Here is a 24,597-nt window from a genome sequence, read left to right as displayed (position 1 = left end):
TGTCATCTCTAGGCTTCACTTCTCTGATGCACCTATTTCACACCCCCATTTGCACCATCCCACAAATTTTACAGAATTATCATGTCAACCTCCTACCCAGCTACAAATTTTAGTTGCTGAAATTGCACTAAGTAAATCTCACACCAATGATTTAAACATCCTTGTTGTGTATCTCAATCTCTCTGGTCATGCTTCACAGAACCTCTTATTCACAACCTCCAACATTTTTGGACTGAATTACTAGGAATCTTATCCATTACTAATGGACAACTTTTTAGACAAATTGGCCTTCAGAACATAGTTCCCTTCATGAAAAACTCTGCCTCTGCACAAACCTCTCATTTTTTAAAATAACAATTCATGTCCTAAAGCATTTACACCAGACTCTACAACGATAGTTACATCCACTTTCAATAACATGTTTCCCTATCGCTAGTTAAAGGATTTATCTGCACAGTAAATATCCTCATGTTCATCCTGCAAGAATTCTAAGGTGTGAGGTGTCATCTCTGAGGTCAGAATCCCAATGAAACATCCAGATGATTATAAACCAGTTGCAAGCATTTGTGTTAAGTATCTGTGAGAATGGAGATAAACAGTTAATTAGTGTATATTCTCCTGCCATGCTGAGATGCTGGGAAGTGGCTAATTTTGAATTGACATCCTAACAATAATGGAATAAGAACACAATTCTTCTCCTGAAATTCTCTCATTCCACCAGAGCAGTTATTTACCACTGAAAGCTCTTTGTTGCCAAAATAATAAAATTGCCATAGTATCGTTTTCATGTATAATTTTATACATGTTTAAATAATGCTATTTTATAACTAAAATCTTGGCTGCACTTTGAGAAGAATCGTTCTTGCTTAAAGTGATTTCAAGGCAAGTGACCCTTGTTGCTAGTGGCTTGTTTGTAACCAGGCTCTGAACAGATAAGATTTGTTTGGCTGATAACCTCAGGCTGACCAAATAGTAATGTGTGTTAATGTTTCACTATGATAACAGATGTTCTTGGTTACAGTTGCTAGTCATTTTCATGGCAGATGTCAATTCCAATGTGTTTTTGTGTAGTTCTGATTTAGTCAACAAAGATCAAAAATGCTGTGATCACATTCCACACAATCAAACAACAATAATACCTAGTGGTGTAATTATCTAGTTGCTGTGAGAAGAAAGAATTGTCTTCAAAGGAGAATACCAAATGCAAAAATCTTGTTCTTAGGAAGCAAAGTGTAAATACATCTGACTTTCCATAGGCCATGGTTTAAGTTTCGAATATTTGTTTCCACATCACATGAGTTAGAACTTTGGAGGCAGAGACATTCTGCATCATGTTCATTGAAACTATCAACCTATCTGATTTAAGGTTATTATTTTGGATACAGGAAGTTTAAAGATGTATGTAAATTGAGCTTTGTATTGCAAATTATCTGCTAAATAATTGTTTGCTTCCATGTAACTAAATATGGTGTAAATAAATTTGATCATTAGTTTTAGCCTGAAAATTTGGTCTTACAATGTGGTGTTTTATGCCATTTCAAAGAATACCAGAGTACATTGTTGGTTGTTCCTAACCTGAGCATTTCAGTATAAAAGAAATCAATAATTGATGGTATTTACTCCAATACAAATGCGGATTTGGGAAAAAGAGACAGTTTTTTACAAAGCAGTCATGACCTAAGGACATTCTTAGGCACTGTTCTAAAGTAATTCATTGTGTTCAGAGCAGTCACTGTCTTGCTACAGGAGCAACTGTGGAAATGTAGAGCAGAATTAAGCTGGGTGGCCAGAGTGGAGGTAGCACTGACATTGGGGCTTTGGCCATTCGTGCTGCACATGGTTTCCTTCTGAGGTAAGTATGTTCTCAAAACCCATCTTACAGTTTGAGGCAAGGACTGGCCATCATTTCCACAAATTGGATTGATTTTCATCATTGCAATCAGAATTGGAAGCATCATTGTAAACTTAGTGACTCTTCATTTCAAATAAAAACTAACTCTGATTCTCTCCCCATGATGCTGTCTGACGTGCAGAGCATTTCTGGCATTTTCTGTTTTATTTCAGATTCCTAGCATCTTTAGGATTTTGCTTTAAGGTTACATAATGGTGAGGCTGTGTTTTAAGTTAAACATGACCTCAATAAGTCTCAATATTGCACTTCTACTACTTTTTAAGTGGTTAATGAGCAATGATAATTTCATAGTTTGTTATTTCTGTTCTGTAATTGCAATGTTGACATTATTGAGAAAGTTTCAACTAAGCCTAAATCATTGCTAAGCAAAGTCTTGAGGGGGTGTGATTGTCATTGAGCCCTATACTTGCAAACACAAAGGACTAATAACTACCTCTGGCATGGAATATGAATGTAAATACTTTAAGCCTTTACTGATGCGGCAGTTCTAGCATGTATTGAATGTGCATTTATTCCAACTATATTGAAGGGTTGGGGGAATGATTTAATTACTAATAAATAGGGGAACTAATTCATATGCCTTGCTTCCAATCTGAAGAAATGCTGCTTGCTTAAGGTAAGGTTCATTCTCAGATAATCTTCTATTCCTTTGTTCAGAACCCGTGTTGCTTAAATGCTATCTTAATGATGTCAACATTTTCCTTTGAAACTGAAATATCAAGTGATTAACTATGGTTTGAGGATTGAGAAGTCACTACCATGGCTGATCAGGGAGGAGTGTGGCTTTTCTTAGTGGAAGGTCTGAAAGAGGTTAGGTAATTTAAAGGGATCATTCTTGTGTTGCATTTCCATGCCCAAAGTACCAAAATGCTGGAGGAACTCAGAGGATCAGGCAGCATCTGGGGAGGGAAATGGACACGATGTTTTAGGTCGAGACTCTTTAAGGCCTAAAACATTTGATGCTGTCTGACCTGCTGAATTCTTCAAGTATTTTACATTTCTTTGCTCCAGTTTCCAACATCTACAATTTCTTCTGTCTGACTTAGATTTCCACTGGCAAGTTCAGATCTACTCAGGGAGTCTCATTTCAACGCTCACTAGGAAATGCATCTCATGATTGTATATGGAGACATATATGTACTTTTGATAATAAATTTACTTTGAACTTTGAAAATGTCACGAATAAAACAATGTCATTAAAGCTTATTTAGGCCAAGAACCACATGAACTAATTCTCCAGATAATGCTTACTGCACAGGGAATTAATAATTGGTTTATTGTTGTCATGTGCACCAAGCAAGATGCACTGAAAAGCTTGCCTTTCCTACCATTCATACAGATCAAGTTATTACACAGTGCAATGAGCTAGAATAAGGTAAAATAATAACAATGTATATTAAAGTGTAAGAGCTACTGAAAAAGTGTGGTGCAGGAAAACGATAAATTGCAAGATCATAATCAGGTAGATAATGAGGCAAAAAGTCTATCCTATGGTAGAAGGGCTCCATTCAAGATGTGGTAATAGCTGTCCTTGAGCCTGGTGGTATGTGCTTTCAGTCTTTTGCATCTTCTGCCTGAAAAGAGAGGAAAGAAGAGAGAATGTCCAGAGTGGGTGGGGTCTTTGATTATGTTGGCTGCTTTACTGAGACAGTGAGAGGTACAGACAGAATCGATAGAGGGGTGGCTGGTTCCTGAGATGTGCTGAGCTGTGTCCACAACTCTGCAGTTTCCTGTGGTCACGTGCAGAGCAGTGGCCGTACCAAGCTGGGATGCACCCAGACAGAATGCTTTATATGGTGCATCGATAAAAATTGGTAAGGGTCAATGGCAGCACACCAAAATCCTGTAGCAGTGTCAATGAGCTTCCTTGGCCATGGTACCTGTGGTTGGACCAGGACAGGCATTAATGATGTTCACTCTAAGGAACTTGGAGCTCCTGACCCTCCTGACCTCAGCACCTCTGATGTAAAGAGGAGTCCCTCCTCCTTTCCTCCCTCCCCCACTTCCTGAAGTCAATAGTTTTTTACAGCAGGGAATACTTGGCTGCATATCTGATGTGGTATGATTTGATTCAGAAGCTACTGTAATCATATACCACTGGGGGGGGGGGGGGGAATTGATTTTAGTGTAATAATGTGGCTTTGATAATCTTATAATTATTAGAGGTGTTTTTTGTAGTAACTTGCTGCTCACCAGCTGTGGGTTTTCCTCAGGTTCCAGTGGTGCTTACACTTGCTAAAATTGAGGCCCTCCGTTGGGTGGGGTCAACCATGGATGTTGAGTCCCAGCTGTCTATAAGCCAGGGCAGTACAACATGGAGAGAACAAGTGGTTGCCCATACAACAGGGTCCCACTCTCCTCTCAGCTGATGAATCCAAAGAAATGGCAGAGACCGATACAGTTTGGCACCAGCACTGTCACAGGAGTTGCTAGTCAGCGTTGAATTCAGTGTAGGACTGCCTTAGGGATTTGTGCTCCAGATTTGTTCCCTCTGGGTTTACTCCCGAAGCCTCCACCTTGAGTTGGTATACCTGCAAGGCAGCAGAGGTTTGAGATCAGTTTCTGGTTTTCAGGTACCACTAACCCACCTTTGCCCCTTCTCTTGTCAGGCTTGGTAGGTAAGCCACACGTGAAGGACAGGAGCTGGAGTCGGTTGTCAGAAGCTATTTTAGACACACGCCACTAAGAGCATTTAATATTTGTGGGAGCCTATCCCCACTCCTGCCTGTAACAACCTTAAGGACCCTGCTAAAATACCCTTTGCTATAAAACATTTGAGATGTCCAGGCATTTTAAAAAGGGCCCAATAGATGGGCCTCTGCCCAAAATGTCAATTGTGTGTTCTCCTCCATAGATGCTGCCTAACTTGTTGAGTTCCTCCGCATTTTGTGTGTGTTGCTCAAGAAATACAAGCCCTTCTTTTCCTTTAAGTGGGCTGCTTGCTCTGCAGAACCTACTCTCTCCTTGGCATTACAGGGGCTGCAAAGGGAAGAGCTATCGGGATAATCACAGGAGCTGCTGAGTGAGCCTCCAAATGGCTCTGGTGTGACCCATGGACCAATGCTGCTGGGATACAAGCCAAGGCTTGATCAACCCTGGGCAGGAGTGTCTGACGTTGAAAGACCAGAAACACCTGATGACCCAGGTTACTTCACTGATGATGTGTCCCAGTGCTCCAGAGGATAAATCTCAGTAGCTGAATGAGAGGAATGTGCACCTTTGACGACAGCAAAACACTTTAAAGCACTTTATAACAGCTTTTCAAAAAACAAAGTAACCACTTCTATGGATAAAAATTGCCGAGAACAATCAAGGTCATGGAAAGGCTATGACCAGCTCCATCATACGACACGGCGCATAACAGTATTAATCAATATGAGGAAAATGAACTTGTATTTCACAGGTATTCATAGAATGGTAAAAGAGTCTATGTCCTTCCAATTATTTTATTTTGATTACATTCCTGTGAAAGGTCGTTATATTACCCATTAACGCTATACGAATGCAGGGCGTTATTTAATTGGCGCTTGAAGTAAAGCCACTGCCGCAGTCAGCCAGCAGCGGGTGGGCTTTGCATTTATTTCGAGTATAGGTTGGTCTGGGGCGGGGGTTGGGTCAAATATACGGGTTGGCGGATGGGCTGCGGGCATCAGGCGGAGGAGTCGCGATGGTAGGCCGGCGGGGCAGAGATAGGGGCAAGCAGGACAAGGACAACAGTTCGGCGTTGGGGCTGCGCTTGCTACCCTTGGCCCGCAAGCTCGCCTACTTTGACGGCGAGTTCGAGCGGCTGCAGCGGGAGCGGCGGCTGCCTGCGTCGCGCCCGGAGCGCCTGCGGGTGTTGGAGCCGCTGCTGCGCTGCGGGGCCTGTCCTTCCCCCGGCCCGAACGGCGACTGCAGCTTAGTGCTGGCCGCTGGCGTCCTGCTGCTCCTTCTCCTGCCCAGCTGCCTCCTTCTCTGCGGAGGCCCAGCCGCCCGTTTCCTCAGCTTCTGCGGCCGCGTCCTGCTCATTCAGGTGGGTGAGCGTACGCACTGCGCTCTTTCCTGGCAAGAGGCAGGCTGGAAACAGCTGCTTTTCACTGATACCTCCTTGTGGCCTTGCGCTATATTTGCCTACCCGCACTGCACTTATTGAGGCAGTATATTCCCTCTTTTATGTTAGTATGTGTACTTGTTTAAAAGAATGATCCGTCTGGAAGGGTTTCACTGTACCTTACTGCATGTAACAATATTTGCCAACAAAAAGCAGCAATTACAGCAAAGGCCCTTCAGCCCATACTGACCCATTTGCCGCATATCCATTTACCTGCCTAAATGTCTGTTCATCATCATGTGCCATGCCATATGTCATGGGCAATCATGATTGTTCTTGGTGGCAAAGCTTTCTACAGAGGTGTTTTGCCATTGCCACCTTGACCCCAGCCATTATCAATACCGTCACAGATTGCCAGGTGTCAGTAGATGCTGAACTGGGACTTACCATCATCCACCATCTGCTCCCATAGCCTCACATGACTCTGATCATGGGGAGGTTAAGCAGGTGCTACATCTTGCCCAACGGTGACCTGCAGGCTACTGGAGGGAAGGAGCACTGTGCATCTCCTTTGGTAGAGATGTATCTCCAAGCCCCACCACTCATAAATGTTTATTAAGAGTTGTAATTGTGCCACCTCTCCACCTCTATCACTTCCTCTGGCGGCTTGTTCCTGTATTTAGCCACCTTAATCACATTGCAGCCCTTCCCCCCCCCCATTGCTGAGTGAAATTCTGTTGTTGAATTATTTTGTTAGAATTTCAGAAACAAGGGACAGTTTCTTTCCCCCGGAGGTTTGGACTTCAGAATCGGATTTATTATCACTGATGGAAAATATGTTGTCTTCAACCGCAGTACAGTATGAAGACTTGGTCATGTTTACTTATTGACATGATGGTAACGGGATTGCCCATGATCTCGTCCTTTGAAATGAGTGGCTTGCTGGGCCATTTCACAAGTCATTTAAGAGAGTCAACCATAAAGTTGAACTCAGCAGGTTGGACAGCATCCGTGGAGATGCTGCCCGACCTGCTGAGTTCCTCCAGCGTGTTGTACGTGTTGCTTTGACCACAGCATCTGCAGTGTACTTTGTGTTTACAAGCATAGAGTTGCTTGTTTATTGACCTTGGTGTATGTTTTACATGAGAAGGAAATCACAAAACCAGATGGGGTTTTATTTATATTGATCCAATCATTTTGTTGTCAGAGTGACTAACAATTCAGATTACTCAGCTGCACTGGTGAGATCTGACCTTGTATGTTTAAATCATTTGTCCAGGCCTCAGAATTACTGGTGTAATAATTTAACCAGAATGTGCAGTTGGCTGAAACAGGTAAGGGAAGCAAATTTCCTGAGAATATAGGCTTGTTTTTAATGCCAATCCAGTAACTTCAGTAATTTTCACTTATGAAACATAGTAACACTGAAAACCAACAGCACCATACAGGCCCATCGGCCCACAAAGCTGTCCGGAACATGTTCTTACTCTAGAAATTACCTAGGGTTACCCATAGCTCTCTATTTTTCTAAGCTCCATGTACCTATCCAGGAGTCTCTTAAAAGAGCCTATCATATCTGCCAGCAGTCCATTCCACACACTCACCACTCTCTGCGTTGTAAAAAAAATCATGCCCCTGACATTTCCTCTGTACCTACTTCCAAGCACCTTAAAACTGTGCCCTCTTGTGTTAGCCATTTCAGCCCTAGGAAAAAGCCTCTGACTGTCCACACGATCAATGCCTCTCATCATCTTTTACACCTCTTATCAGGTCACCTCTTGTCTTCTGTTGCTCCAAGGAAAAAAAGCCGAAATTCACTCAACCTATTCTCATAAGACATGCTCCCCAATCCAGGCAACATCCTTGTAAATTTCCTCTGCATTCTTTCTATGGCTTCCAAATCCTTCCTGTAGTGACGCGACCAGAACTGAGCACAGTACTCCAAGTGCGGTCTGACTAGGGTCTTGTAGCTGTGACATTACCTCTCGGCTCCTAAGCTCAGTCCTATGATTGATGGAGGCCATTGCACTGTATGCCTTCTTAACCACAGAGTCAACCTACATAGCACCTTTGAGTGTCCTATGGACTCAGACCCCAAGATCCCTCTGATCCTTCACACTGCCAAGAGTCTTACCATTAATACTATATTCTGCCATTACATTTGACCTACCAAAATGAACCACCTCACACTTATCTGGGTTGAACTCCATCTGCCATTTCTCAGACGAGTTCCCTATCAATGTCCCGCTGTAACCTCTGACAGCCCTCCACATTACCCACAACACCCCCAGCCTTTGTATAATCAGCAAATTTACTAACCCATCCCTCCACTTCCTCATCAGGTCATTTATAAAAACACGAAGAGTAAGGGTCCCAGAACAGATCCCTGAGGCACACTACCTCCATGCAGAATATGACTCGTCTACTACCACTCTTTGCCTTCTGTGGGCATTTCATTTCTGGATCCACAAAGCAATGTTCCCTTGGATTCCTTGCCTCCTTACTTTCTCAATAAGCCTTGCATGGGGTACCTTGTCAAATGCCTTGCTGAAATCCACATACACCACATCTACTGCTCTACCTTTATCATTGTGTTTAATCACATCCTCAGAAAATTCAGTCAGATTCATGAGGCACGACCTGTCTTTGACAAAGCCATGCTGACTATTCCTAACCATATTATGCCTCTCCAAACGTTCATAAATCCTGCCTCTCGGGATCTTTCCCATCACTTACCAACTACTGAAGTAAATCTCACTGGTCCATAATTTCCTGGGCTATCTCTACTCCCTTTCTTAAATAAGGGAACAACATCTGCAACCCTCCAATCCTCCGGAACCTCTCCTGTCCCCATTGATGTTGCAAAGATCATCACCAGAGGCTCAGCAATCTCCTCCCTCGCCTCCCACAGTAGCCTGGGGTAAATCTCATCCGGTCCCGATGACTTATCCAACTTAATGCTTTCCAAAATCTCCAGCACATCCTCTTTCTTAATATCTATATGCTCAAGCTTTTCAGTCCGCTGTGTCATCCCTACAATGGCCAGGATTCTTTTTCGTAGTGAATACTGAAGCAAAGTATTCATTAAGTACCTCTGTTATCTCCTCCGGTTCCATACACATTTTTCCACTGTCACACTTGATTGGTCCCGTTTGCTCATGTCTTATCCTCTTGCTCTTCACATACTTGTAGAATGCCTTGGGGTTTCCTTAATCTTGTCTGCCAAGGCCTTCTCATGGCCCCTTCTGGCTCTCCTAATTTCATTCTTAAACTCCTTCTGCTTGCCTTATACTCTTCTAGATCTCTATCATTACCTAATTTTTTGAACCTTTCATAAGCTTTTCTTCTTGACTAGATTTACAACAGCCTTTGTACACCGTGGTGCCTGTATCCGACCATCCTTTCCCCGTCTCATTGGAACATACCTATGCAGAACTCCAAGCAAATATCCCCTGAACATTTGCCACATTCCCTGAGAACATCTGTTCCCAATTTATGCTCCCAAGTTTCTGCCTGATAGCCTCATATTTCCCCTTACTCCAATTAAATGCTTTCCTAACTGTTCCTATCCCTCTCCAATGCTATGGTAAAGGAGATAGAATTGTAATCACTATCTCCAAAATGCTCTCCCACTTAGAGATCTGACACCTGACCAGGTTTATTTCCCAATACCTCTTTATTTGTGAGCCAACCGCCCCTTCCTCCATCTCTTCATTTCAATTCCCATCCCCCTGCAATTCTGGTTTAAACTCTCCCCAATACCCTTAGCCGCATTGTATTCCTATACTCACTGTCACGTTGCACAGGCAGTAATCCCGAGATTACTACCTTTGAGGTCCTGCTTCTCAGCTTCCTTCCTAACTCCCTGTAGTCTGTTTTCAGGAGCTCCTCCCTTTTCCTACCTATGTCATTGTACCATATGTACCATGACCTCTGGCTGTTCTCCTTCCCATGCAATCAGAAACATCTCAGACCCTGGCACCTGGGAGGCAAACTACCATCCGTGTTTCTTTCCTGCGTCCACAGAGTTGCCTGTATGACCCCCTAACTATTGAGTCCCCTATCACTACTGCCTTCCTCTTCCTTTCCCTACCCTTCTGAGCCACAGGGCCAGACTCTGTGCCAGAGGCACAGCCACTGTCACTTCCCGCAGGTAGGCTGTCCCCTCCAACAGTATTCAAGCAGGAATACTTATTGTTAAGGGAGACAGCCACAGGGGTACTCTCTAGTATCTGACTGTTGCCCTTCCCTTTCCTGGCTGTTACCCACTTATCTGTCTCCCGAGGCCCTGGTGTGACTACCTGCCTATAACTCCTCCCTGACAGGATGAAGGTCATCGAGCTGCATCTCCAGTTCCCTAACGCGGTCCCTGAGGAGCTGCAGCTCGACTCACCTGGTGCAGATGTGGCCGTCCGGGAGGCTGAGAGACTCCCGGACTTCCCACATCTGACACCCAGTACAGAACATCGGCCCTACACATATACTTCCTGTCTCTATTTTACACAGGCAATCTACTTTGCCTTGACCCTTATGCTAATTATATTTTTGAAAATTAAAAAACCTGCAAATGTTGTAAATCTAAAATAAAAATAGAAAATGCTGGAAGCAGTCAACAGATCTAGCACATCTGTGGAAAGAGAAATATTTGAAGACCTAACTTGTACTGAGAAAAAAATCATTTTTGTGGCCTGATTTCAAATTGTAAATCATTTTCCTGGAGTTGATGAGATGCTAACACGCTTAATCAACGAGCTGGGACTCTGATTTAGTTTTGAGACTTTATTTTAAAGTGAAAGAAAAACTTTAGAATGATACAGGAGGTTATTTGACCTATTATACTCTTGTGTGCTCTTTCACAGACTAGTCCGATTCCCCTACGTGCTTTTTTTTTTATTACACAATTCCCTCCTGAAAGTTACTGTTAAATTAGCTTTCATCTTTTCTTCTAGCAATACATTCTAGATTACAATTACACACATTGCCAATTCACGCTAAAAATGATTTTTTTTTGCAAATTTGTGGTTGTTGACCATTGGCACTGAAAACAATGTCAGTGTATTTCTCCATCAGAACTGCTTGTGATTTTGAACTTTGATCAAATCACCATTTATTTTCTGTTATCAGGAAAGCAGTCCCAGTTTATCCCTACAAGTCCTTTAAAATTTGGTTCCATCTTAGTAAGTCTCTTCTGTTGCATTCTGAAGCCTTGACATGCTCCATAAACTATCTGGAGAGCTAACCACTATTTCAATATTGACATAATACCTAAATATTTTGATTGTTAAGTGCTGTGTTATATAATGTAGGCAATCATGGTCTTTCCATGACCCTGATTGTTCTTGGCAAATTTTTCTACAGAAGTGTTTTCCCATTGCCGCCTTCTGGGCAGTGTCTTTACAAGACGGGTAACCCCAAGCCATTATCAATACCCTTCAGAGATAGTCGGCCTGGCGTCAGTGGTCACATAACCAGGACTTGTGATCTGCACCAGTTGCGAATACGACCATCCACCACCTGCTCCCATGGCTTCAAATTGCATCGATCAGGGACTAAGAAGGTGCTACACCTTGCTCAAGGATGACCTGCAGGCTAGCGGAGGAAAGGAGCACCTTACACCTCCTCTGGTAGAGACGGATCTCCAGGCTGCCACCCCATAAATATTTAACTGTCAATAAAACTAAGGATCCCCAAAATGTATGAGCAAACACGAGGAAATCTGCAGATGCTGGAAATTCAAACAACACACACAAAATGCTGATGGAACACAGCAGGCCAGGCAGCATCTGCTTCTCCTCATAGATGCTGCCTGGCCTGCTGTGTTCCACCAGCATTTTGTGTGTGTTGCCCAAAGTGTATGACCTACTTTGGTGGAAGAGGAAAATATTGAAGAACAGTGTTTAGGTGATTAAAAGAATCAAAAGCATTGGTTTCAGAGAGACCTAGATGTCCTTATGTGTGACTCACTGAAAGCCTGAGCTAGTGCAACAAGCAATTAAGATAGCAATGGTATTTTGACCTTGATTCTAAATGGATGTGAGTACAACAGTAAAGGTAACATACAGAGATTATTTAGAGCCTATGTGAACTCATGATTTAAGTTGATCTACTTGTTAATTAACATAATGTAGTTTTATGAAAGTCACTTCTGAATTACATTCTTTTGTGAAATTTTGCAGAGTAACAATGCTTGTATAAGGATGAGTAAGAAACTACAGGCAGCTGAGCTGTAAGTTGTGCAGTAGTCATGCTATTAGGGTTTAAGCTGCCATCTTAAAATCATAAGAACTAGACCATTTGCCCCATCGAGTCTGCTCCTCAATTTCATCATGGCTGATCCAGTTTTCTTATCAGCTCTCAATCTCCTGCCTTCCCCTGTATTCCTTCATGCCCTGATTAATGAATCTAAGAATCTCTGCCTTACATATACCCAATGACTTGGCCTCCACAGCTACCTGTGGCAACAAATTCTACAGTGTCACCACTCCCTGGCTGAAGAAATTCCTCCTCATCTCCATTCTAAATAGATGTCCCTGTATTCTGAGGTGATGTCCTCTGGTTTTAGACTCCCCACCACAGGAAATATCCTCTCCACATCTACTTTTTTGGGGCTTTTCAATACTCGATAGGTTTCAGTGAGATTCTCCCTTAAATCTCCTGAATTCCAGTGAGTACAGGCCCAGAGCCGTCCAACTTCCCTCCTGTCTTGGTGAGGTGCTGTTGACGGGGCTTCTGTGCTTCACTAAGTTGATCACAGGGGAGTTTGCTTTCATGCTGCCAGATGTTGACATCAGATCAGGTGCCAAGTTTATATCAGTTTTCATGCTGGAGTTTTTGAGCAATGAGTTGGATCAAGCTTGTTCAAAACATTCTAACTCCAGGCTTAAAATGATACAGGTCATGGGGGTGGGGGGGGGGCATGACACTGCTTGCAGTACGTTGGCAATTTCAGCTTTGTAGAAGTAACAAATCCTGAACCCCCCCACCCCCGAGATTGAGCCAGATGTCAAATCCCAATTTAGGAACCTGACCAATGTTGTTAGGTGTAATCGTGATAGCAAGCCAGGAGAGAGAATGATATTCAGGGTCTTGGTTATCTAGGGTAATAAGAACTTTAGGAACAGCAAGCATCTGCTGGAGGAACTTAGTGAATCAGTCAGCACGGGGGGATGGAGGCTGAAGAGTTTATAGATTATTTATTTATTCAGGTACAGTGCAGAATAGGCCCTTCCAGATCTTCGAGCCGTGCCAGCAATCCCCTGAATTAATCATTTCCTAACTAATTTATAATGACTTAATTTACCAACCAGTAGAAAATTTAGAGCATCCAGAGAAAGCCCACGCAGTCACAGGTGAAGATATAAACTCCTTACAGACAGTGGTGGGAATTGAATCCGGATCGCCTGTACTGTAAAGCGTTGTGCTAACCACTATGCTACCATACCACCCTGATATTTCAGATCAAAATCCGACTTGGGTCACTTTTGCAGATGTTGATCCAAGACTTTGGTTTATGGTGCTACTGCAGATCTTAACTACAGGAATGGACTAATACTGCTATTAGGCTTTTGATTCCAGGTCTATGCGGTTGAAGCTTTTGTGCCAAGGACTAAGGAGAAGGTAAAATTATTTTTTCTGGAGTTTTAGCTGCAGGTTAAGGAACATGACCGAACTTTTTCCTTTCCAGTCTCTAGTCCCTTTCCTCCAGAAATTTCACTAATATTAGATGTGGGTTTGAAAAATTGAATAATTCTCATGGAAATGTGTTTCTTATTTTCAGTTGCTGCCTTATTGGGATTGGACATTGTACTCCAACACAGACTGCCTGATCAGGAACCCTTATTACTTTGCGAGGGGCCTTGAGTCCTTGCAACTCACAGACTGCATCAATGTGAGTTCAGAACTACTGTGACAGAAGTTTCTAACATTATACTTCAAAGTCTTTCTGAAGCTAGGATGCAACTTTGATTGAGGGAGTTCAGATCTTGTTCTAATGTGAAAATAACATTACCACTCGATTTTTATTTCCCCCCTTAAAGCCAACTTGTATTGTGTGGTCAGGCTAACTATAAAGAATTAGGATTGAATGATTTGACTATCTGTCATCACCTCTGAGCCAGTATTTATGAGATGTTGTTCCTTCCCACATCTTGTGGTGCATTGGGTGGCAACCTTGCCATTTCTTTAGCATTTTTTTGCCTGTTATTTTTTACGAGGCTGAGTTGTTAGCTTAATGTTCAACCCAGCATGGATGGAAAACGTGCAAGGAGCTGGCTGGATTTGTACCCGGGACCACTCGCCTCAAAATCCCATGCAGATGCCACCATACCATTGGCCGACTATTTATGAACTGTACTGATCCCTATTTGAGATGGTGTACATTGCACAATGGTAATATAAGAAATACATCCCCTTTCCTGCTGGTTAATGTGGGGGTGGGGGGGGGAAACAAATTATCATTTTCATTTAATTTTTGTGGTAAAAATAATATTTTTTGAAGGAAAATGAATTTTACTGATAGGTTGAAACTATAGGATTTTGTATGCATTTATTGCTTTAGTTCAAGGGTTCCCAACCTTTTTTATGCCGTGGGCCCCTACCATTAACAGCTTTAGTTGATGTCTTGTAGTACAATTGGATTTTGTACTCTAATGTCCTGAAGTTAGTTTACATCGACCAAGATTGGTTTGGATGACTATAATTGGCCTTGATATCCTCAAGCAAAAAAAATATTTTGCCAGCAATTGAACCCATGCAGTCAGCACAATGTTAGACACCAGTGACCTGCCAAAGTCTTGGTCTAGGCTCATGTGTAAGCTGTAGCTGTTTGTGAAATACTTGGAGTCTGGAAACCAAGTTGTGGTGGAGCTCATGCTTCAGATTAGAGCTTAAGGGAAAATAAACATTGTTGAAAAATTTAGTTATTCTCTGCAGTGAGTATCTGTTTTAAATTATTAGTTTTTTTTGTTTGAAACCTTTAATAGTTGCATATTTACTTGTAAAGGTATGCCAGAAATACCCAACAGTGGAATCTCTGCAGAAAGTGGATCCAAAGGTTGTTCTTCAAAAGTATCTGCGTCAGAATCTACCCCTTGTAGTAACAGATGGGGCTGAAGAATGGGTTGCCATGAGAGAGTTCACTGTGCCATTTCTAACTCGGGTAAGTGCATAGGGAAGCTGTCTCTATATACTCTTTGTAACTACTTGACCATGATTCGGTTGTCTATAGAATGGATTTCACCTCTTTGAATCTGCCCTCTTCTTGGAGGACACCCAGTTGAGAGCACTGTCAACTTTGGTGGAAGCATATCCAGGATCAAGAAGAAAGCAAAACAATTTGGAAGCATCGGCGTGGAAGTTTTTATATCAGAGCAGGTACAACATACAAAAAAAAAGCCCTGGGAAAATGGCGTCCTTACAGGAATCAGGATGGACAATCAAGACAACTGTGGGATTTAGTAAGATTGTAAAGGTAAAGAAAATAGGTGGCTAGTCTATCCTTTATGATGGAAATATAGATGTCAACAAGGTAAAATAGTGTATAATTTATGCTGAAATTGTTTTTCTTGTTAATGCTGCTTATTTCATGCTAAGAGCCTGTGATGCCGACACAAGTAATTATTTTTTATTGTATCTGTGTCTACCTGTACAGTACTTGTGCATATGATAATTAACTCAACTTTGACTTTGAGTCAGATATGGGCAATGTGAAAGCAGTGTGGAAAATAGGAACGATAGTAATTACTATTTTGAATTCTGAGTGCATGAGGCAGTTACCAATACACTCATCAGTGTAATGGGGAAAGTATCGAGGGAAGGGTCCTAAACAGGACAATTCCTTGGTTCTGTCCTGTTCAAATTAAACAAGGATATTTGACCATAAAACACAGGCACAGAATTAGGGCATTCAGCCCATTGAGTGTGCTCTCCATTTCATCATGGCTGATCCACTCCCCCCTCAACCCCATTCTCCTACCTTCTCCCCATAATCTTTCACACCCTGATTAATTAAGAACCCATCAGTCTCCGGCTTAAATGCACCCAGTGACATGACCCCCACAACCACCTGTGGCAACGAATTCCACAGATTCACCACCCTCTGGCTAAAGAAATTCCTCCCCATCTCTGTTCAAAATGGATGCCCTTCTATCTTGAGATTAGTGACAATCTGGCAGACAGTGGCTGATGTTCAGTGGGAGGATCATAATCCTTTGGACATATTAATTGTCTGAGAGCTGACATTCAGCTTCTGCAAGTTAGAGACCAGTGCTAGAAGAGTGGCTGACAAGAACTCTGCTCCCATCTGCAGGAGCTGAGACTTAGCTCATACTGCCACCATGACTTTTCACTTCCCTCAAATCTCACACTTCATTAAAAGCGGGGTTTTGTAGAGTTTGCGCTTCAGAGAGCTGACTCCATGGAGAAAAGCAAAGACAGCAGCAATCAGACTACTTTAACTTGGACTCTGTGAGCAGGCTTTACCCTGAATCCGGGGATTGGAACAAGAAACTAGGAGCAGTAGGTCAGCAGGTCCTTCCTGACATTTAATATGATCATGGCTGATCTGTGCTGGCCTCAACTCTTTTGTGTCGTCTTTGAAGTCTTTGTGCCACCGCTTTGAATCGGCTCCACATCCACTCCAGCAATGGCCGTACATTTAGCAGGCTCTGCCCTGTTTTGGGTGGAAAATATGACTAATTGTGTCAGCTTTGAGGCATCCCAGTGAATGAGTATTAAATGCAGTAAAAACACTTGTTAGTATAGCACATCCTGTGAATATTGCAGGCTGTTGAGACACTTTTCAGAGCGTAGTAGTTTGGCCATTTCTAGGCTGTCCTTTTAAGGAAACACTGTGTAGCCAAACTACCAAATGCTAAAAATGGGTTTTAGTTTGACTGTAAATACTCGACTTCTGCTAGCAAGAGGAAATGCGCAGTGTGAAACTTGTGATGCAATTAGATTCTCAACTTGATACTAGTGGAACAACATAAACACATTCAGATGCTGAAATCCAAAGTAACATATGCAGAATGCTGGGGAACTGAGTCCTGAGGAAGGGTCTCGGCCTGAAACGTCGACTGTTCGTTTATTTCCATAGGTGCTGCCTGATCCGCTGAGTTCCTGCAGCGTTTAGTGTGTGTTATGCAAGGAGAACAACAGATACTCTATAATGAATTGAACCAGCTTTGCAAAGCACTCCAGATTGATTCAAGTTCAAATGTCCCTTGGGCCAAGTTTTTTAAAATTTATGATTGGTGCATAAAATTTGGGTGTAAATGGATGTAATTTTTAGCTAATCTCTGGTATTGGGGTGAAAGTAAGAGGCACTCCTGGGAAAATTTTCCATTCATCATGAGATGACAAATTCCTACATATACTATCACTGCCCCAAAAACCTCTATGCTGATAGACCCATCAATAAGTCTAGGGGAGTTATTGCTGCATCTAATGTACTGGCGCACCACTTATTTATGTATTCATTTGTAATCCAGATAACGCGGGGCTTAGTTTATGCTTTTATATAGAAAAAGGAAAGGTGCATACGTGCTTTCCTTCATCTTTCAGCTGGTTTCAATTCTGTGCACTAAAAGCTAATGGTTTCCTGAGGAACTGGAGATGTAAAATTAGTCTCTGGAATCCAGTGCAACAAGTCTGTAAGATTTCCATACATAAAAGTACAATCCTTGCTTCCTCAAGGGAATTCCTCAGTTACACTAAAGGCTATTGCTGTAAATTCTTAGCAACACTAACTTCAGAGCTGTTGTGTTTACAGTATTTACATGACAGTGAGTTAAATGAGCAGACTTGTGAACCTTCTGGCTGATGAGGAGATAATGCCATAAGTTGTTATCCCCGGTTATAGATTTGAAATCTACTTGATTATTGAATTCCTGAGCTCAGTGTTCCAGTTATATTTTCATCAATGTGGGAATTGTTTGACAATGTTAGGGAGCATGAGTGGAATGAGCAGCACTGTCAGAAAAGGCTCCTGTACTCAAGCAGTCTCGTCTCTCTCTCTCTTTCTTTTTCGATGGTGAGTGAGAGCCTGTCGGTCCTCTAATCGGGGGGGGGGCTCGGAGAAGCGACACGGAAGATTGGAACAGCGAACTGCTGGTCTCCCACTCTCATTGTTGCAAGAGTGATCTCTTCATCTCTCTCTCTCCCCTTCGCTGGTGAGAGAGAGCCTGTCTGAGACACCAAAGTGTTGGGTAGTTGGTAGATCAAAGTCTCTTTGGGGGCTTTTGCTAATGCTTGCATGGTGGGGGGAGGGGGTTCAGTGCTTTTGCTGGTGCAAGTGGGGGGAGGGGGAGGGCCGATGCATCTGCTTGTATGTGGGAGGGGGAGGAAGGTCTTGGGGTTCTGATGTTTGTCGTTCATTCTTTGGGGTTTTTTTGTTTTGTGGATGGCTGCGAAGATTAAGAATTTCAGATTGTGTACCATATGCACTCTCTGGTATTAAGTTGAACCATTTAAACAAATCTCACCTTAGAAGTAGTAGTGATACCATCTTGCTCAGCAGGGAAAGTTATTAAACCGTGCGAATTTAAGGGATACTGGGAGTCTTCTGGTCCATCGTCAGCAGTTTTATCATCAAGATGGGGTGATATGAAACCAATATTCCCAGGGGAAGAAATTGGGTGTGGTTTGGCAGGTGCTAATGAGGGTGTGGAGAAGATGTCCAGTCATGCAGTTCATTGCGTGAAAGAACAGCTTAAACCCCAAAAAGGAAGCCAGGACTGACAATAACTTATGTTCTGCTGGCAAAGTGCCTGCAGATAATTCATAGAACAGACATTGACTCTGAGTTGTGTTGGAAGTAGGGCAGAGAACCAAAACCTTGATCAAGGGCTATGCTGAAGAAGTAAAGAGTAATAGGAACATTCCAGAGCTTTCTTCCTTAGCAGTTGAAGGTATATCTATCAGTGGTGGAACAATTAAAAGTGAGTGGTCAAAGCCAGAATTGGGGATGGTAGTTAAATTGGAGATAAGAATTTTGAAATTAGGATGTTGCTTAACCAGAAACCAAAAGATGAACAAACAAGATAAAGAGTGAATGAGATCCTGGATGTTATTACACTGGTAGAGGAGTCGTTCATGACCTCAAGTTCATGCAGTATGGAATGTAATAGACTGGTCAGCAATACACTAGAATAGTTTGTTTAGAGGAGAAGGAGGCATGCAAAAGAGTAGATAATTTGTTCTGAGTATGATTAGACTGATTTGTAGGTGTGGAAAGAGGCCTTGGTGATATCAATGATATATGGCCTGAAGCTCATTGTGTTAATTATAATCCCATGGTTTTGAAGAAGCTATATGAGCCTCAAATTTACCAAGCAGAAGAATGGAGTTACTACCTAGGAAACTGAACATATTGCAGGGTATGAAGAAAATAGTTTTGGTCTTCTAATATTTAATTTGTGGATATTTCAGCCATCCAATGTGGAACAAATAGTCTGATAATTTCAAGCCAGTGAAAGAAGGAGGCAGTGGTAACGATCATAAACTGTTTCAGCTCCTACACAAAGAGAAATGTAGTTAAGAACTAGGAGAGATCTTTGAGGGATGCTGGACGTAATAAAGCAAGCATTGGAAAGCCAATTCAGATCTATCTCGTCATTACTAATGAGAATGAAACTAGACTAGTGTGGTCCCCATGCCAGATGGATAATGCTGGAGAGGTCTTGGTAAAAGATGGTGGGCTGAAGGCCTGAGACAGATAAAGAAGGTAAAGTTCAAGAAACGCTCAGACTTGAACGCAAGGATTGAGCCTGTGTTGCTGTCTCTTTTGCAGTTATTCAGTGGACATCCAGTGCTGCAAAACACAATTGTGTGCAGTTACTGGGACTCTCATGACTCTCTGGAGAAAAGCCCAGGTGCTTTCTTAGAAAAGGTCCATCATCAAAGGCTTTCCCAGTGGGCAATTCAGTGGTAAGACACAAGGCTTCTATTCTACTTGATTAATACAGGGTTAGATTCTCCTAAGTATCCATTCCAAATTCAGTGCAGTGCACAAACTTTTTTTAAATTAAGTCTGCCTTCCATAGCATTGATTATGCCTGCAAATTGTAACCTTGGTTTTGTCTCGGAAGCAAATTACAACCAACAAGGGAGGTTACCTCCTAATAAATGTTAACATTTGAAAGAAAGTCAGAATCTGATTTTCTTTCTGTCTTTTGGTCAACTGACTTCCAATTAAAGATAAAAATGGTGAATTCATGAGTCAGATGTCAAAATCAAACCCATTTGAAACAGTTGCATGTTGCTACTGGGCAGGTTCTGCCACCTCCCACAACTTTATTGACTCTTACAATTATGGCAGTCCCACTTACTGAGATTGTGATTACACTGTCACTTTGGTTACCATTTATTGTCATTTTAAGCTTCCTGATCAACCTTTACCGAACAGATGTTCCACTGATGATAATCTTTTCCATTGTTAATCATTAATTTCAGAGACATGTGTTTTCTTCACTCTTGGGCCATGATGCTTCGTATTGTGTTTCACAGTAACGGGCATTGAAATTGCATTTTGCTTTTGTTTTACAATTTTGAAATGGTGGTGAATCTCTCTTGGTTTTGGGATGATGTTTGGTCATAAAGAGGCACCATGGTAACGTAGCAGTTAGTGCAACACTTTTCCAGCATGGGGTATCAGAGTTCGGAGTTCAATTCTGGTGTCCTCTGTAAGCAAGTTTGTTTGTTTCTTCCCATGTATATGTGGGTTTCCTCTGAGTGCTCTGGTTTCCTCCCATTGTCCAAAGACGTGCTGGTTTGTAGGTTAATTGGTCATTTTAAATTGTTCTGTGATTAGGCTAGTGTTAATGGGTGGGATGCTGGGCAGTGCACCTCGAAGGGCCTTTTCAGCACTGTTTTTCTAAATAAATTAAAAAGTAATTAGGGTGACTATACTTGTGAAATAAACAAAGGCTATTGGTCAAATTTCAATCATGATACTTAACCATAGAATGGAGACAACAATAAGTCTGTTATTTTTCCATAGGAAGAATTGTAACAAAGCAGCAGCTAAGGTGATCCGTGGGTTCTATCAGCGACCTTACTTCCTCCCTTCAGTGGTGGAATTATCAGAATCCAACTGGCTGCTAATGGCCTCACAAGCAGGAGATGGTGGTGCAGGGAATATTTTTGTAAAGGTAATGAAACAGTTTATATTAAATGTGCATTGAGAGACCTGATACTTTTCTCAGTTTTTTTGTATGTTCTATTTCCGAAAACATCACAAACATTTCTGGGGCTTAGTTAGAAGATAAACACAAGATATTCTGCAGATGTTGGAAATCTGAAGCATCACACACGCACAAAATGCCGGAGTAACACCAGGTCAGGCAGCATCTATGGAAATGAATAAACAGTCGATGTTTCTGGCTGAGTCCCTTCTTCAGGAAGGGTGAAAACACCACATCAAAAGGTGCAGGTATGGAAAGGAGGATAGCTAGGAGAGGAAGGGATCGGATAAGAGAGCAGAGTGGACCATGGAAGAAAGGGGAGGAGGAGGAGCATCAAGGGGAGGTGATAGGCAGGTGAGAAGAGGTATGAGGTCAGAGTGGGGAATAGAGAAGAGTTAGCAGCTGCATCTTAGTTTATTTCTTTTGTTGATGATAGTTTGTGAGGTTAATTAATATAAATTCGAGTGGCTCTGTGGATTAAATGACTTTATTTTCCCTCTTCAGATGGGAGATCACGATGGGGACTTGCTGATGTGGATCGCTCAGCTTCAAGGAGTTTTTGAGGTTCAGCTCCTACCCAGGGATATATGTGCAAGCAACTGTACCCATTATACAATGCAGCTTTCACCTGGACAGACAGGTATGCAAAGTTGCACTGATGGAAATGTGATTTTTGTGTTATTAAGTGTACTTTTAAATATAAATAGGTTCCTATTTTTTCTAATGGAACTGTGTAAAGTATATGCTGCTTATGAAATATGTTGAAATTTCTAAAAAAGTAGAGAAAATAGTGGGGATACTCATCATGTCAGCCAGTATTTTTGGAGAGGAAATTGGTTTGTTGAACTTTATTATTAAAGAGTTTCAATTTAAAAGTGGATCCTCTTGTTAATGCTAATGCAGTGTATCTTATGGTTTGAAGGAGACATTAGACAAGGAAATTTATTGGACTTTTAAGTATTGATTTGGGAAAGTTGATTGCCTTGTTTTGTGCATTATGGGATGCTTGCAGTAAGGGAAGTCTCATGCTGAAGCACTTATCTGAGTGAAGTAAAGTATTCAAGGTTACAATCAACAAGATATAGTCAACTGCCATGCTCAAGAGGGAAAAAAAAGATAATCCAAGAGATCACAAACTGAAAAGTAAATGGCTAAGAACAAAAGTGGCCAGGATGTTATCAATAGACAAATATCCAATAGATTCACACGTTGATCTTTGGGATCAGTGATCATTGAGATGAGATGCATGAGAACATGAATACTATATTTTGTCCCTCATGTTTGTTCCACTATTTAAATACATCATTGTACCAAAGGTCATATGATAGTGTTGCAGCACAGGGATCAAGAGCAGAATGGAGAGAATTTAACTATACTGTAAGTACAAGAAGTACTGAGAGAATGTTTGGTTAACTAAATGCATGTTTGTGTATCTCTAGTTGCTGTACCACTGAGGATGTGGGAGGTTCAGTATCGTGCTTTCAGTTCCACTGCCATTGGACTTGCTGCAACCGGAAACTGGCTTCAAGACTCCAGGTGATGGTGTCGGAAATGGTTCTACAAGAGCATATCCTGCCTCAGGAAATCTAGGATTTGGACAGTGGCCCAGTGTGTACTGTTTTGAGTTTGGGCTACATCCCTGCAATCGGGTTGGATCGTGTCACCTTTTTCCCCTTGATTGTTTAGCAGGTTTGACTTATCAATTTTCTAGGGTTACAAAAAGGAGAGCATTATAACATATTTCAGCTGCTAGATGCGGAAGGGCGTACAGTCTAAAGCTGGCAGTGGGTTATACATCTACAAGAAGTAACATTTAATAGAATATTGACTTTGGGTATCAAAGGGCTAGAATGACAAAATGGGAAGAGAAGTTTTGTTGCATCGATTCTTTGTCAACCTATCAGAAATATACCATAATGGTAATTTCTCTTTTAGGAGGCTCCACAGTTCAGATGCATCATAGTGGCTGTAACTTGTAAGGTTGAAAGAGTTTATGAAAAGCTTCAATAACTTGACTTACTAGTAGAAGTGGGAGAAAATATCAGTAAATAGTAGGATCAGTAAGTAAGATATTGAGGTGGAGGAACTTGAAACGAGAATTTTTTTAAAGAATAGAGATAGTAAATTTCAGAATGAAATCTGGAAACCCTTTTTGTATGAAGTTTAGGAAAAATATGGAATGTTCTCAAAAGGCTATAGATCCCGCAATTACTGAACTATTTAAAAACTTTTTCAGTATTGGCATTAAAGGAGAAAAAACAAATCCATTTCCAATAAACACAGAGGAATGCAGGTGAAATGTTACTGATTTCTAGGGTGATGTGTATCTTGTCTAGAAGCTAGAAGAAGCATTATGGATGTTTATGGGGGTGTTGAAGGGAATAGTGTAGTTCTTGGTGGGATGGATAAAAAGAACAATGCCATCATATAGAGGTGAGCAAGAGCTTAAATCTCAACAGGAAGAATGTTGGCTGCAGACTGCTGTATAGAATAGGGGCCATTGATCTCTGCAGGAAATAATGCGATATATGCTTCCGTTTGGTGGAAGGGAAAAGGACTTCAAATACACTTCACAAAGGGGAGAGAATTATCAGGAAGAGGAGAGCTGTATATCCCTGCAGGAAGGAGGAGGAGACTGTACATCTCTTCAAGGAATGTGAGAAGAAAGACGGTTGTAGATCTCTTAAAAAGAGCCACTTTTTTAAAAAAAAGGTTGAATGTCATTAAACTCTGGGTTTTGATTAAATCACTAATTTGCTATATGGTGGTTGAGGAAGAACTGGTTTGAAGTAGTGAAAGTTCAAGATGTGCAATGAAACTGGTTGATTCAGGGTATAAAATTTTTCTTGTGTCTTGAAGAAACTAGGAAATGCAACTTCAGCTGTGAGAGGAAAGATTAAAATAAAAATTAAAAAGTGAAAATCTGAAGTATAAACAAAATGTACATTTATGAATTGGCCATTAGTTACAAAGTGAGTGTTTTGATTATGAGAAAATGACTTGGTACAGAACTTCGTTGAAATAAACATTTTATTAAATGACTCCGACACTAATGTTTATGATTGAGTATAAGACAAGTTTGCTGCTCAGCTTTGATCCCTTTGCTGTGATGATAGTCTAGATCCCAATGTGCAAAGAATCTAATCAGTTGTGTAATGTAAAAGGGATTCTGATTTCTGCCTATGAAGCCATAAACACTTCGTGGATTAAACCTGTGAATGAAATACAGTGGTTTGCTAAGCAGAACTTTGGTAAAATTCCAGTTTTCAGCCCACCTTAATTTTATTTGCCCTGTGATTGTCAAAAGGCGAATATAAAATTGCTATGTTGGAAAAATTGTAAAATAATGTGCTTTTATGTTTAGAACAATTGTTGAACTATGCCACATTCTGTTATTGAGAATTCCGTGCTGAAAATAAACTTGACAATAGAACAACCAAATCTGTTTTCTGAGTCCTATCCCTGAGAGAATT

At 41.5% G+C, this 24,597-nt stretch overlaps 1 protein-coding gene and 1 long non-coding RNA gene across 4 annotated transcripts; one reads left to right on the top strand and one right to left on the bottom strand.

Annotated features, from left to right (window-relative positions):
- Positions 1–3,171: 3,171 nt before the first annotated feature.
- On the bottom strand, positions 3,172–6,584 carry LOC140738450 (uncharacterized). 3 transcript variants are annotated; one of them, XR_012101380.1, is made up of 3 exons: positions 5,679–5,949; positions 4,106–4,443; positions 3,172–3,486 (listed from the first exon to the last, which is right to left on the bottom strand). It is a non-coding gene; the product is annotated as an uncharacterized lncRNA (long non-coding RNA). The 3 variants fall into 3 exon arrangements; XR_012101379.1 differs by lacking the exon at positions 5,679–5,949 and adding an exon at positions 6,390–6,584 and having other exon boundaries at positions 3,172–4,443; XR_012101378.1 differs by having other exon boundaries at positions 3,172–4,443.
- LOC140738449 (uncharacterized) lies at positions 5,533–24,565 on the top strand. The gene is made up of 7 exons (XM_073065741.1): positions 5,533–5,924; positions 13,720–13,830; positions 14,944–15,099; positions 19,732–19,868; positions 20,941–21,091; positions 21,629–21,764; positions 22,564–24,565. Exons 1-7 carry the CDS (start codon positions 5,580–5,582, stop codon positions 22,662–22,664), a joined length of 1,137 nt encoding a protein of 378 aa, XP_072921842.1. The 5' UTR covers positions 5,533–5,579; the 3' UTR covers positions 22,665–24,565.
- Positions 24,566–24,597: the final 32 nt, after the last annotated feature.

This window comes from Hemitrygon akajei, chromosome 14 (genome assembly GCF_048418815.1).
Source record: "Hemitrygon akajei chromosome 14, sHemAka1.3, whole genome shotgun sequence".
Classification (NCBI taxonomy): Eukaryota; Metazoa; Chordata; class Chondrichthyes; order Myliobatiformes; family Dasyatidae; genus Hemitrygon; species Hemitrygon akajei.
The sequence above is the reverse complement of the archived record's forward strand: the minus strand, read 5'-3'. Positions and strand labels throughout refer to the sequence as shown.

Excerpts from the sequence above, each read along its gene's own strand:
- LOC140738449 (XM_073065741.1), top strand. The coding sequence starts at position 5,580 with ATGGTAGGCCGGCGGGGCAGAGATAGGGGCAAGCAGGACAAGGACAAC. Across the intron at positions 19,869-20,940 it reads TCCCAGTGGGCAATTCAGTG|GAAGAATTGTAACAAAGCAG; the intron begins GTAAGACACAAG and ends ATTTTTCCATAG. Across the intron at positions 21,092-21,628 it reads CAGGGAATATTTTTGTAAAG|ATGGGAGATCACGATGGGGA; the intron begins GTAATGAAACAG and ends TTCCCTCTTCAG.